This window comes from Rhinatrema bivittatum, chromosome 3 (genome assembly GCF_901001135.1).
Source record: "Rhinatrema bivittatum chromosome 3, aRhiBiv1.1, whole genome shotgun sequence".
Lineage (NCBI taxonomy): Eukaryota > Metazoa > Chordata > Amphibia > Gymnophiona > Rhinatrematidae > Rhinatrema > Rhinatrema bivittatum.
Window position 1 is genome coordinate 492801446 of NC_042617.1, and position 12153 is coordinate 492813598.

Here is a 12153-nt window from a genome sequence, read left to right on the forward strand (position 1 = left end):
ATTTATGTGTTCTTTGTATTTTTACCTATTTTTGTTTATTTAATTAATTGCAATAAAGATAAAATAAATTAATACAGATTAATAAGGGATTTTCAGTGTTGGTAAATGCTTGAAATAGTAGAGTTAAAATATTCAAAAAGTTTCACTCATGATGCACAGGGGATGTTGGAGACTTCTTAGGAATCCATTGTAAGATGCATGCTAAGGCATCATTTATCAATAAGAGTACAGCTAGTAGGGTTCAGACCTGTATGCTTACTGCCCACCCAAAAACTCAGGTCTGGCTGCACCACTGTGTGGCAAATTCAAAAGAGTAGATGCAATTCCTTGTTCTTCTCTCCTTGTCTCTGGATTTTTCATCCAGGAACTTGTCCAAATTCCTTTTAAAAACCCAGTTATGCTAGATATGTTTTCAGACCATGGCAGGAACACAATCTGTTGTCCCACCCAATAATTTTCTATTGCTTTTCAAAGCAATTTACAAAGGTTTCCAGTGTATCTTATCCCTTTGTTGTGCCATTCTGGGATGTTTTAGGAAACAAAGTTCCTCTTGAGTTTCATCAGAAGCACAATATCTTGTAACAATTGGTAAACGTGCATCACCTTTTATATCCTTGCTCTCATCAAGTGCCATGCTAAAGACTGCTGCATCTTTTAATGCAGTCATTAATGTTTTCTGCCACTCATTAGGGATGTGCAATCATTTAGGACGAATTAGGGAATTTCAGAAAAATTGCCTCATTCGTCCTGGTTTGGGAAACCCAAAAACTGAACCAAAAATCCCAAAATTTCAGGAAAATTTGGTTTTCGGGTTAGTGCGTGCTAATCCGAAATTCGGGTCCCCTGAATTACAAAGGCCCGAACCACAGGAAATATACAAAAATTCCCGCGGCAGGCCAAAAACAAAGCCCGAACCAAAAGGTTCGGGCTTTGCACATCTCTACCATTCATCTCTCAACCATTATGATGGAGACAGTCAGTTCTTTTATTCAGGATAGAATTTTATTCTTGTTTGGCAGATCATTGAACATCAGCTATAAATTGCTGAGGAAAGCTTATATATATTCTCCATCTGTAAATGACTGTCCATTTTTTTTTGAAATGCATTGTACAGTTTTTAAACTTTCTTCTGCCTTGATTTTTACTCTCAAGTAAGAAGTGAAAAACACTTCTTTGCTTCTCATATCCTGCTATTGCCCTTTTAATCTATTCAGTCTTATTGTGTCAAACAAGGTTTTCTTGTGCTTCATTTCAAAGGATATTAAACAAATAACACTTGTACAACATGAAGCACAAACAGCAAGGTCTTTCTTTTGAATAAATTATAATATGCCTATCCAAGAAGATTCTTCAACTTTCCTTTCATAGCAGCTGACATATTGTCAAATATAGCAAATATTCAATTTAGTAAAAAAAAAAAAAAAAGCCAAACATACAGGGTCATTATTTATGTTACCAAATGGCACAAATGCAAATTTTTTGAAGGGCCAGGATTGGGAAGGGGTTTGGATTAATGAAAATGAGGGGTAATATCACATGCTTTTTTCCAGGCATTGAGCTGTGCCATATGCCCGAAACAGCCGTAATGAAATTTGTGATAAATATTGCATTTTGGCCATTTCTGGGCTTGGGGAGAGAGAGAGAAAGACTCTGATAGTACCCTGTTATGGAGAGTCCATCAAGCTAGGGCGAGAGAACATAGTAGAAATCTCAACTTTGTGAGACTTTCCTCACTCCAAATGACGTCAAATCTTCACTGAGGTGTACTGTGCTGTTCGTATGTCTCAATCTGCATGTCAAACTGTCCCCAAATCCACCACCAAAACATCACCTCATGTTATTAGCTGGCCCTCCTATAGTGATATAAATAGTTGACTACTATAAGGGCTTCATAAAAAGTGCTTCTTATTATATATTGCAGAGCTTTTAGCATAAGCAGCAGGCATTTCTTGCTCTAAGGACCTTGGAAATTTAACAAAAATGATGCAGGGTTTCTGGTTGACTAAGAAACAGGAGATGCTTGTCCATAGCAGGAAGGAACTAGGGTTTACCCTCGGGGAAAACCTCACATAATAACAGAGTAGAGCAGAAAAGAAGAGGAATGTCAGAGTGTCCCAGGCACAAAAAACAGAAACATGGGGTGGAGATAGGTTTTAGCATAGACTACAAGACACCATATGGCTTCCCCTTGGGTGACATTGAGACTGAGTGAAGGCATGATAGAGCAATTCAGCACCATATATGAACAGCTCTGAAGTGCCAATCAATACCCATTCATGTACTACCTTTGGCACCCATGCCATAGGTTGCCCCTCTCTCTACTAAACTAATGATATTAAAAATGTGGTAACATTACCATGGCAATGTTAAAGACAATACAGCCTTGGCAAAACAGGTCATCCTTTGCATATTAGATTTCCCCAATGTGAATGGTCAGTTAGCTCAGAGAAACCTCCCCCATCCTCCTCCCCTGTACCATGATTTGTTTTTCAGGCCAGTGACCCTTCTCCCAATCCCCATAGAATGCATTGGAGTTTCTGAGCCTGCATCCTCCTTCACAATACACCCCCCTCACCAGAATGTTATGTCCTAATGTCTATAACCTTCACAATCTCCATAAGAACATAAGAACGTGCCATACTGGGTCAGACCAAGGGTCCATCAAGCTCAGCATCCTGTTTCCAACAGTGGCCAATCCAGGCCATAAGAACCTGGCAAGTAAACAAAAACTAAATCTATCCCATGTTACATTGCTAGTAATAGCAGTGGCTATTTTCTAAGTCAACTTAATTAATTGCAGGTAATGGACTTCTCCTCCAAGAACTTATACAATCCTTTTTTAAACCCTGCTACACTAACTGCACTAATCACATCCCCTGGCAACAAATTCCAGAGTTTAATTGTGCGCTGAGTGAAAAAGAACTTTCTCCGATTAGTTTTAAATGTGCCTCATGCTAACTTCATGGAGTGCCCCCTAGTCCTTTTATTATCCGAAAGAATGAATAACCGATTCACATTTACCCGTTCTAGACTCTTGTGATTTTAAACACCTCCAACTGGGCCTTTGACACTTCCATGGAACTTAACTCCCCTGGAAACTAATTGGGCCTTCTCCCTTGAACCTCCACCCCTACTCCTCCAGAAGGCTTTCAACTATTCATGTCTATCTGAAAGGCGGTCGGGCTTTTGCAGGCTCCCTAGTTCCCCCTAACACCTGCAAAGCTGATCCAGCCTTTATGTCCACCCCTTTCCCCTGAAGCCCTGGAGTCTGTTTCTTTGCAGCCTCCTCCAGAATCTCCCTCATGCTTTGGTGTAGAGATCAGTGGGTCGGCAGCAGCCGCATTTTATATTGAGTACCATGGCCAACAGAAGGGTAGCCAGTTTCTTCCTACCAATAAAGTTCTGGTCCAAGCTAACATGAGCCATTGGCACAAATGTTAACTACTAATGAAAGTCTGAATAAAAATGTATTCAATGATGTGTCAGAATAACAATGATTGAACATTATTTTTATATTCTGTGCCTATATTTCTAACACCAGGTATTACTTGTGAAATACTGCGTCTCATCTTGTTTTCTTGATAGGTCGAAGAATCTGCGCTGGAGAGACTCTTGCCAAAATGGAGCTTTTCCTTTTCTTTGTCAGTCTGCTGCAGAGATTCACCTTCCGTCCTCCACCTGATCTTACTGATTTTGACTTCAAGACTTTAACTGGGATTACCATTTCTCCACAACCATACAAAATCTGTGCTCTGCCACGCTCTTAAAACTGTTATTTTTTTTTTTTAAAGTATGCCGTGCTCTTTCTAAAGAATATAAGCTTCTGAAGTAGAAATGATCTAAGTGAATGCTATTGAATCTTGATTGAAAGGAACAGTTCTGTTACCCCTCCTAGGTCGTATTTTCATCTGTCATGCAGAATACCAGATTTAATAAATAATAATAATAGTCACTGAAACACTTGTAGGAAGTTAAATATATGACAGCACATTTTTAAAAAAATATAATCTAATGCCATACATATATGGAGGAAAACTTTCAGAGGAATATAGGTATTCAAGTAAACTCCTGTGTGTGAAATCTGGTTAAATATATCATTGTATTTCCACAACATGGTTACAATTAGCTGCTGTGCAACTTGGCATTCCTGGGATTGAGTTTGAATTGAAGAAGAAAATTATGCAGGTGTGATACATTTTCAGTTATACATAGATATTTTCTCCCCGGAACTCAAATCACAGAAATAGCAGGGCAAAATACTTGGGTAATTTGTTTCCACAGATCTTGAGTCAATTTTCGAAAAACTACCTTTGTACCTGTGATGCTGTGGTGTCCCCCACAAAATGATTGCAAGGCACTGGAAATGATTATATTTCGGTTAGCAGATTTGGAAATTGACACCCTTGGTGTAAAAAAACTCCAAAGGTACTGAAAAAAGATCTCATAAAAACAAAAAGCTTCTTCTGCCAGGGGCTTGTTCTATCAAAGACATTAATATAGGGCAGATTTGTAGGGAAACAAAGCACCAAAGTTAAAATGGCTATTAAGATCCTTAGTAAGAATACAAACAGATTCTAGTGTAATGACCTTCTGGGGTTCATTACTACTAGTGTCCTTATTATAACGCTTTTAGCTAGGGACAGGCAGTGGAGATTTGGGGGAGGCATCATTCAGTTATAACCCCTCCTTTTGAGTTAGTTGGGATGGCCATCCTCTCATGGGTTAATAAAAGCAGCTCTCTGAGAGCTCTGGGAGCAGTGCATTTTGGTTTTAGAAGTTAAAGGAGGTGTTGGAGTTTTGGCTCAGTTGATTTCGGACCTATCCCTGGACTCAGGTACCACCTGCCTGCAGTTCCTGGGCAGTCCATACCTTGGCTGCTTAGTGGGCTTCTGGATTGCTTTTTGGAATTTTTTTTGAAGATTTTTCTTTGTAAGAAGCCTGAAAGACCATGGGTGTTTGCTTGGAGGCAAGTCATAGAGAAACCTCTCCCCGGGGGGCCTAGGATAGGGAAGACTTTCCTCTCTACAACCTCCTGGAGGATAGAGGTATGGTGGTGACCCACTGCAGGGACCATCTGGTGTTTGGATCAGTTTTGGGGGTAAAAGACTTTTGGTTACATGATCTAGGAGGAAGTGTTTTACTGCTCTTCTTCCTGCCCTGACGAGGAACATCGAGAACTGTGTGTTCCAAATAGATCCTTTCCATCATAGGATTCAAAAAAGTGAGAGGGATCAAGAGAGACACTGGAGAGCTGTGAATGATACATCTGAGGATCTCGGTATGGAGTCTTCACTCCTGCAAGAGATATGTTTGGGAGTCTCTTTCGAAACTGTGATATTCATTTTTCTGGCTAGTTAGAGGAGTTTTTTTTCACCCAAACAAGGATACCCTGCCCACTTGGGAACCTCATTTATTCAAGCCCTGGATGGTGAGTATTTTCCATTGCCATAGTCCATTATAGAGAGACCTGTAACAGTCACCATGTCATTTACTATTCAGAACATACCTTCAGTTAAATTTAATTTTGGACACTCACCCAGAATCTCCTGCATTGTTTATTGGTACTGAGCATCAAAAGGGTGAAAGAAAATGGGAAAGTAACAGTGTTACCCCTGCCACCTCAGACCTTGGGAGATAGATCCTTCCCCCCCATCAGTAAAAGAACTCAGGCCCTGGGAAGAGAGACTTGTGAAAGAGCTTGTGAGTGGATCCAGCCCCAAATGATTGCAAATTTCTTTTATGACCTTATCAGTAAGTAGCAAGTACCCAGAGATGGAGGTAGTATAAATGAAGAAAAGAGGAATTTAAGTGGACATCATGGTGACTAGGGACTAATGATCTGGTATGAAACAGTAAGTGTAGTATTGGAGAGGATTAAAACAATTTAGAGGAGAGGTTTGGGTATTAGGAAAAAAACCACAGCATTTTCTGAGGTATTATCTCTTTATGGTAAGGGGGAGAAAGGCTTTGTCGTATCACTAACTTCAATACATGGCTCAAAACCTGGTGTAAAGAAGAGGGTTATGGGTATATTAGGGGCTGGGACTGTTTTTGGACTATGCGAGAGCTAAACTGTGGAGAAGATCTATATCTGTGTATAAGAGGGAAAATGACCTTGGGGGAGAAATTCACTTCATATGTTCCTATGTATTTAAGCAAGAAAAAGATGATCATGGATGAAAACCAAGTGATTTGGGCTGTTACCTCCCAAGGAATGAATGAAATTGATGAAGGATGACACAATAGCAAGAATCATTCAAGGCTATCCATAACCAACAGGGTAGATATGAGGACCAAATATGAGATTATATATAGTGCAACTGCAGATAGTATGAGGAAAACTAGATGGAAAGCTATGAAATCCAGATTTGTAAGCTCTAATGGCAGAAGCAGACCTAAATATTGTTACTGTCATAGAAACATGGTTTAATGAGTCCCATGAATGGGATACTGTTATATCATGCAATAATCTGTTCAGGAAGGACAGGAATGGCAGAAAAGTGGGAGGTTTTTATGTCAACAATAATATCCAAGTTACTAAAATACAAGATATACAGAAGAAGGAGGAGGCACTGCGGGTTATTTTAAAGGGGTGATGATACTTCAGTCTATACCAGTGTGATCTATAGGCCTCAAATACAGTTGAAAGAATTGGACAGAGATCTAATTGAGGACATCCAAATGGTGGGAAAGATGGGGGAGGTGTGGGTGGGTGATTTTAATCTGTCATGTGGAGTAACATATCCCATCTGCAGTATCAATCAGAAGTAGCGAGATCCTGGACTGGATTCTCTTTAAGGGGCTCTTCTCAGGCAAATGGTAATGGAATCCATGAGGGAGAAGCTGATTCATATGAATTGAGAAAGCATATGTAATGTCTGGGTAGGGACTCATTTCTGCACTTGTAATAATCAGATAGCATTGTTTGATATAGCAGCCATGGTGATTAGGAGTCAGTCTTGTTTTTTTAAAAACACTGATTTTAGCAAAATGGAACAGAACCTAAAGGAGGCACTATAAGGGTGGGAGGATATGTGGGAGGCTTAGGAACAGTTGGATAAGCTAAAAGAAGCTATACAAAAAGCAACATTTCTCTGTGTAAAAAAAAAGTAAATAAAATAATGGGTTAAGGGGGCAATATTCAGCAACTGACCAGCTTGCAAATTTTGCTGCATAAACTTTATCCAGCTACCTTTGGGTCTGATGCAGTAAAAGTGCGCCGAAAGCAGGCATTGAGTGTCCAGCACCCGCTTTCCTAATGTGTACCCAGGCACCTCTCCTGGGGACACCATGCAATACTTAAATTAGGGGCCTTGCTGCCGAGTAGGGGCTAGGATCGATTGTGCGCCCCTAGTGTCTCCTTGGCACCGGGCATCCAGAAGAGGTTGGCTGTCAGCAGGTTTAGAAAACAGACGCTGAATTTATTGGCATCCATTTTTCTAACCAGTACACAGCCACAGGTTTGGAAATGGACTCTTGTTAACTGAGTGTCCATTTTCCAAACCTGACCGCTGGCACTTTTTTTCTTTTTAATTATTTTTTTTTAATCTTTTAAACTTTTTGTTCCTCCAACTTAATATCGCCACAATATTAAGTTGGAGGATGTTCAGAAAAGCAGTATAAGGGGCCGATGCAATAAAGGTGCGTAGAAAGCGGGCACTGAACTGTCAGCACCTGCTCTCTTAACGTGTGCATGGTGCCCCAAAGGGGGGGTGCCATGCAATATTAAAATTAGGGGGTCATGACCCGCCGTGACTGCCTGTCTGCCAGTAATGAAAACAGCCCCCGAGTTTATCGGCGGCCATTTTCATTACTGGCAGATGGCTGGTTATGAAAACCGAGGCTAAGTTTACCAGTGTCAATCTTCTTAACTCGGCGGTCTACGAGTTATTTTATTTTATTTTTTTTACTTTAAAAAAGAAGTATTGAAAAGCAGTTTTTTCTGCTTTTCTGTACTTCTTTTCAATGCGCTCAGCTATGAATGCCTGCTCCAGGCAGGCGTTAATATCTGAGCGATAAATGTGTTTCTGAGACGCACATTTATCGTTTTGCATTGGGAGTGAATGAGTAATAGGTTCATTCACTTGCATTTGCATGTGATGAGCAGTATCTCATTGACTCGCGTTAGACACGTGTTAAATAGGCGCTAATCCCCTTATTGCATTAGGGGATTGATTAGCGCCTATTTTACCCGCGTCTTACTGCTCGTTAAGAGTGCGTTCGGCCTATTGCAGCGGCCCCTAAATGTTGACATAGGCATGGGACTGCAGGAAACAGCCTGTGTTATTGAGGGAACTCAGAGAGTATCTGGAATGTCCGCTGAGGGATCTTTTTAATAGATCTTTGGAAGCAAGTGTGGCTCCTTTGGACTGGAGAAAGGAGGATATTAGCCCTTGATATAAAAGTGGTAACAAGGAGGAGGTTGAAAGTTCTAGAGCCATTAGTCTGACTTTTGAGGTAAGAAAATTAATGGAAATTTTTTTCTGAAGGAAAGGAAAGTGAAGTTATTGGCATCCTGTGAGTTGCAGGATCTGAGGTAGCATTAATTTAGCAGAGGGAGATTATGTCTGATACATCTGACCAATTTCTTGGATAGGGTGACTAGAAAACTCGATGAAGGGTATGTCCTGGATTTGGTATGTTCAGGTTTCAGCAAAGTTTTGGATACTGTCCAGTTTAAGATGCTCATAAATAAATTGAACTATCTGACAATGGGCCTCAAGGTGGTGGACTGGATTAGAAAACAGTGGAATAAGAGGTAAATGTTATTATTACTTTTGGGGCTGGTCTTGTTCAGTATCTTTGTGAGCGAGATTGTGGAGTGATTAGGAGGAAAATATGGAATTAGACGTGATTCAAAAAAGTCTGAAGAGTTGTCAACTGTTTAACAAGTGAGTTTTAATACAAAAACATGTAGTGTTATGCATTTGGGGCACAAAAATCCAAGGGAGTGGTACACAACAAGGGGTGGGACAATGATTTCCACAAAACAGAATAGAGACTACAGGTTGATTATATCTGATATCTACAAGGTAGGGAAATAATGTGTCAAGGCATTGACAGGAACAGGAGAGATGCTAGATTGAATAAGGAGGAGCATAACTAGTATAAAATAGAAGGTAATTAGGCTACTGTACAGGTCATTAGTGAAACCTCACCTGGAGTATTGTGTTTAATTCTGAAGGTCTTTCCTCCAGAATGAGACTATAGAAAGAGCTGAGGTGGTGCTGAGAAGGGTTATCAAAATGGTTCAGGGTCTGCAACAGAAGCCTTAAGAGATGAGTCTTAGAAATCTAAACATTCGTACTCTAGAACAGAGGCAGGAGAGGTATGATAGAGACATTCAAATACCCTAAAGGTAATGCATAATAAGCAAACCTGTTTCAAGGGAAAAGATATGTTAGTAGAATATGGAACTCTGATATGAGGCTTCAATTCTGCAGACTGTTAATATGTTTTCATGAAAAAGGCAATGGAAGCCTGGAATACTTTCCCAGGATGAATGGTGGCTGCTAAAACAGTAATGGAGATTAAGAGAACATGGAGTAAGCAAGGGGATCCATAGTTGATAAAATTGGAGCGATCAGAAAGCATAACCCAGTGCTCACCTGTTTCAGTACTGGGTGTTAGTGCTGCCAGACTGTGTGGCAAGGAGGAAAGAAGAAAGAGGAGATGTGCTAAGATATCTTTATCCAGACACAGTTCATCCAATTTTTTTCTTCAAAGAAGATTTTAATCAAATATAATTCAAAAAATGCTGTTCACAGGCTGAAATATAAAGTAGTCATCGGTCGGCTGACATGGAACCATGTTTCACACAAAGCTGCATCAGGGAGGACTTACATATGTCAAATAAACAGCAAAAATGTTATCTAAACAAGGACTTGTAAGAGTACGGACACTAGTTAAAAGAACAAGTAGCTTACCCTTAACAGTACAGCAGGCTTTTACTATTTAGAAGAGCAGACAGTAAGGCTCTAAAGTGCTGAGTGATAATAACAACACAAATAACAATTTGGCACCATGAGAAATCACATGACCAAAAGGATTGAATCTGAGGATACAATACCAGAATACAAATAGAACAGTATACAAAGGAAACCAGTGTTTGAAACAGATCCATCATCATTCTAGTCAAAAGGAGTTTGAAAGAAACTGGATTATTAAACCTGATTATCTATTAACTTCTGGTTGATTTATAAAACAGGGAGGTTAGGAAGTGAAAAAGGGGGAAGGGGAAACTACAGAATAAATGCCTATAGCAGATACCTCTTAACAAAAAACAGTCCAAACCATTTCTTGATTTAAGCCAGAAGGGTGAAGTATCTGAATGGTATGTATCCAGCACTGTTCGTGTTGGAGCAAATATCTTGAAAAATCTTCACAACAGGAAGACGAGTTCTATAGTTAAAAACTGAAGATCAGAAATCATGTGTGAAAGAGATAACCAATATACTACCAAGGGCGATTTCCCACGTTGTTGGCGTATAAAACTACAATGTTTGAAGATCCATGTTTACAACATGTGAGTGATTTTGCCAACAAATAATTTGGGACAAGGGCACATAATAACGTAAATCAGTCCAATAGAAATACAAGTTGAGGAAAAATGAAGTGTTTAACAAAGATGTGTAATAGGATGGTCAGAAACAGTCAAAGATAGAGAAAGTTTACATGCCTTGCAGTGCCCACAGGGGGCATGGCTTGAGTAAGTTAATGGACATTGTTTGTATAGGTAGATAGCATTCAAAACTGACTAAACTGCCTGTGAGATATCATCCCTTTAAAAATGCAAAACATGGGGTTTCTTTGAAATTCCCTGTGGAAGGAGACATGGCCAGTGATGGCGGATTATTGCACATAGATGCTTAGAAAGAGATGCGAAAAGAAGAGCACAGGTAGTTAGGTCATCAATGAAAGAGTGAGGTGACAGAAACAGAAAATCCCTATTAATGTAAAGGTAGATTTGATAATGCAAGGCAGATATCCATGCTCCTGAAACTGAGAAGACATTAGGGATGTGCAGAAAAAATAATAATTTTGGTTCATTCATTCATTTCATTGGGACCCAAATTTGTTTCATTAGTTTCAAAACAACAAAAACAATTGTTTATCCATTTCATTAGTTTATTCATTTTCCTTTAAAATCAATGGGGGAAACTTTGCAGTTTATTTTAGGCTCCAAAATAGTGGTTTTCTTATAAATTATAATGAGATATGTGGAAAGAAATCATCAGAAAGGGGAAAGAACTCCAAGGTACTTAGACTGTGTCAAAGTGGCACTAAATGTGGCACCAAAGGTGGCATAAATACCCTAAGGCCCTTCAAAGGGCAAAGGGGTATTAGCATTTGCAGGAGTTCTTCAATGCACCATGATAGCAGCAACAAAGCAGCAAAAGGAGGAAGAACACCCCAACATGTAAAAAGATGACACCAGCAATAGTGACATGAACTCTTGATGGCATCACAAGAGTCTAAGTGGCATCAAAAGGTGGCATCAGCATCTTAAAGCAACATGAAGAGGGAACAAAGCAGAAAAGGCCGCAGGAAGAACCCCAAGCCACTGATAAATGTGCCAAGAAGAGCAAAGTGTGGCATCAACACATTAAAGCAATGTGAGAGGTGCAAAGCAGTCCCTCCAGAGTAGCAGAAACACCTCAAGGTGTAAGGTCTGGGAATGTCAGCAAAACTGAGTATCATAGAGACTCCCAAGGTATAGTATGAGGGGTATAGTAGTGTAAATGTGGTGAAGAGAATTAAAAATAAAATAATTCATTTGAAGGGGCTGTATAAGTGCCAGTGATGCCTGCATTGAGTGAAGTGCGGGAACCATAGCAACGGGTATCCAGGGAAGCTATTACCTTAACAACAGAGCACTGGTCATCTGCTCACTGTAACAAAGTTTAAAAGAATGGTACAAATTATAGCCAAGTTGCTATTTTGTTTGGAAAATTGGTATAATTGGGAATGCATTTGGATTGGTTGATGGGTTTCCTTTTTACTAGTCTCTTGATCCAAGGGTTGTTTTTTTAAAAAAAGATTTCTGTTAATTACTAATCTATCCCAAGTAGGCACTTTTCTTTTTATGACATCAGCAATATTCTTTTTGCTTTCTCTGCATGACAGTTGGTCAGTGAGGGGATTGAGCTGGGA

General features: G+C 39.7%; 1 protein-coding gene across 1 annotated transcript in view; it reads left to right on the forward strand.

Annotated features, from left to right (window-relative positions):
• LOC115088123 (cytochrome P450 2K6-like) overlaps positions 1-3958 on the forward strand; it is a 108674-nt gene extending 104716 nt beyond the window's left edge. Inside the window, exon 9 of the mRNA XM_029596096.1 lies at positions 3586-3958. Coding sequence (XP_029451956.1) covers positions 3586-3767 — 182 coding nt within the window. The 3' untranslated portion in view covers positions 3768-3958. The remainder of the gene's footprint in view (positions 1-3585) is intronic.
• Positions 3959-12153: the final 8195 nt, after the last annotated feature.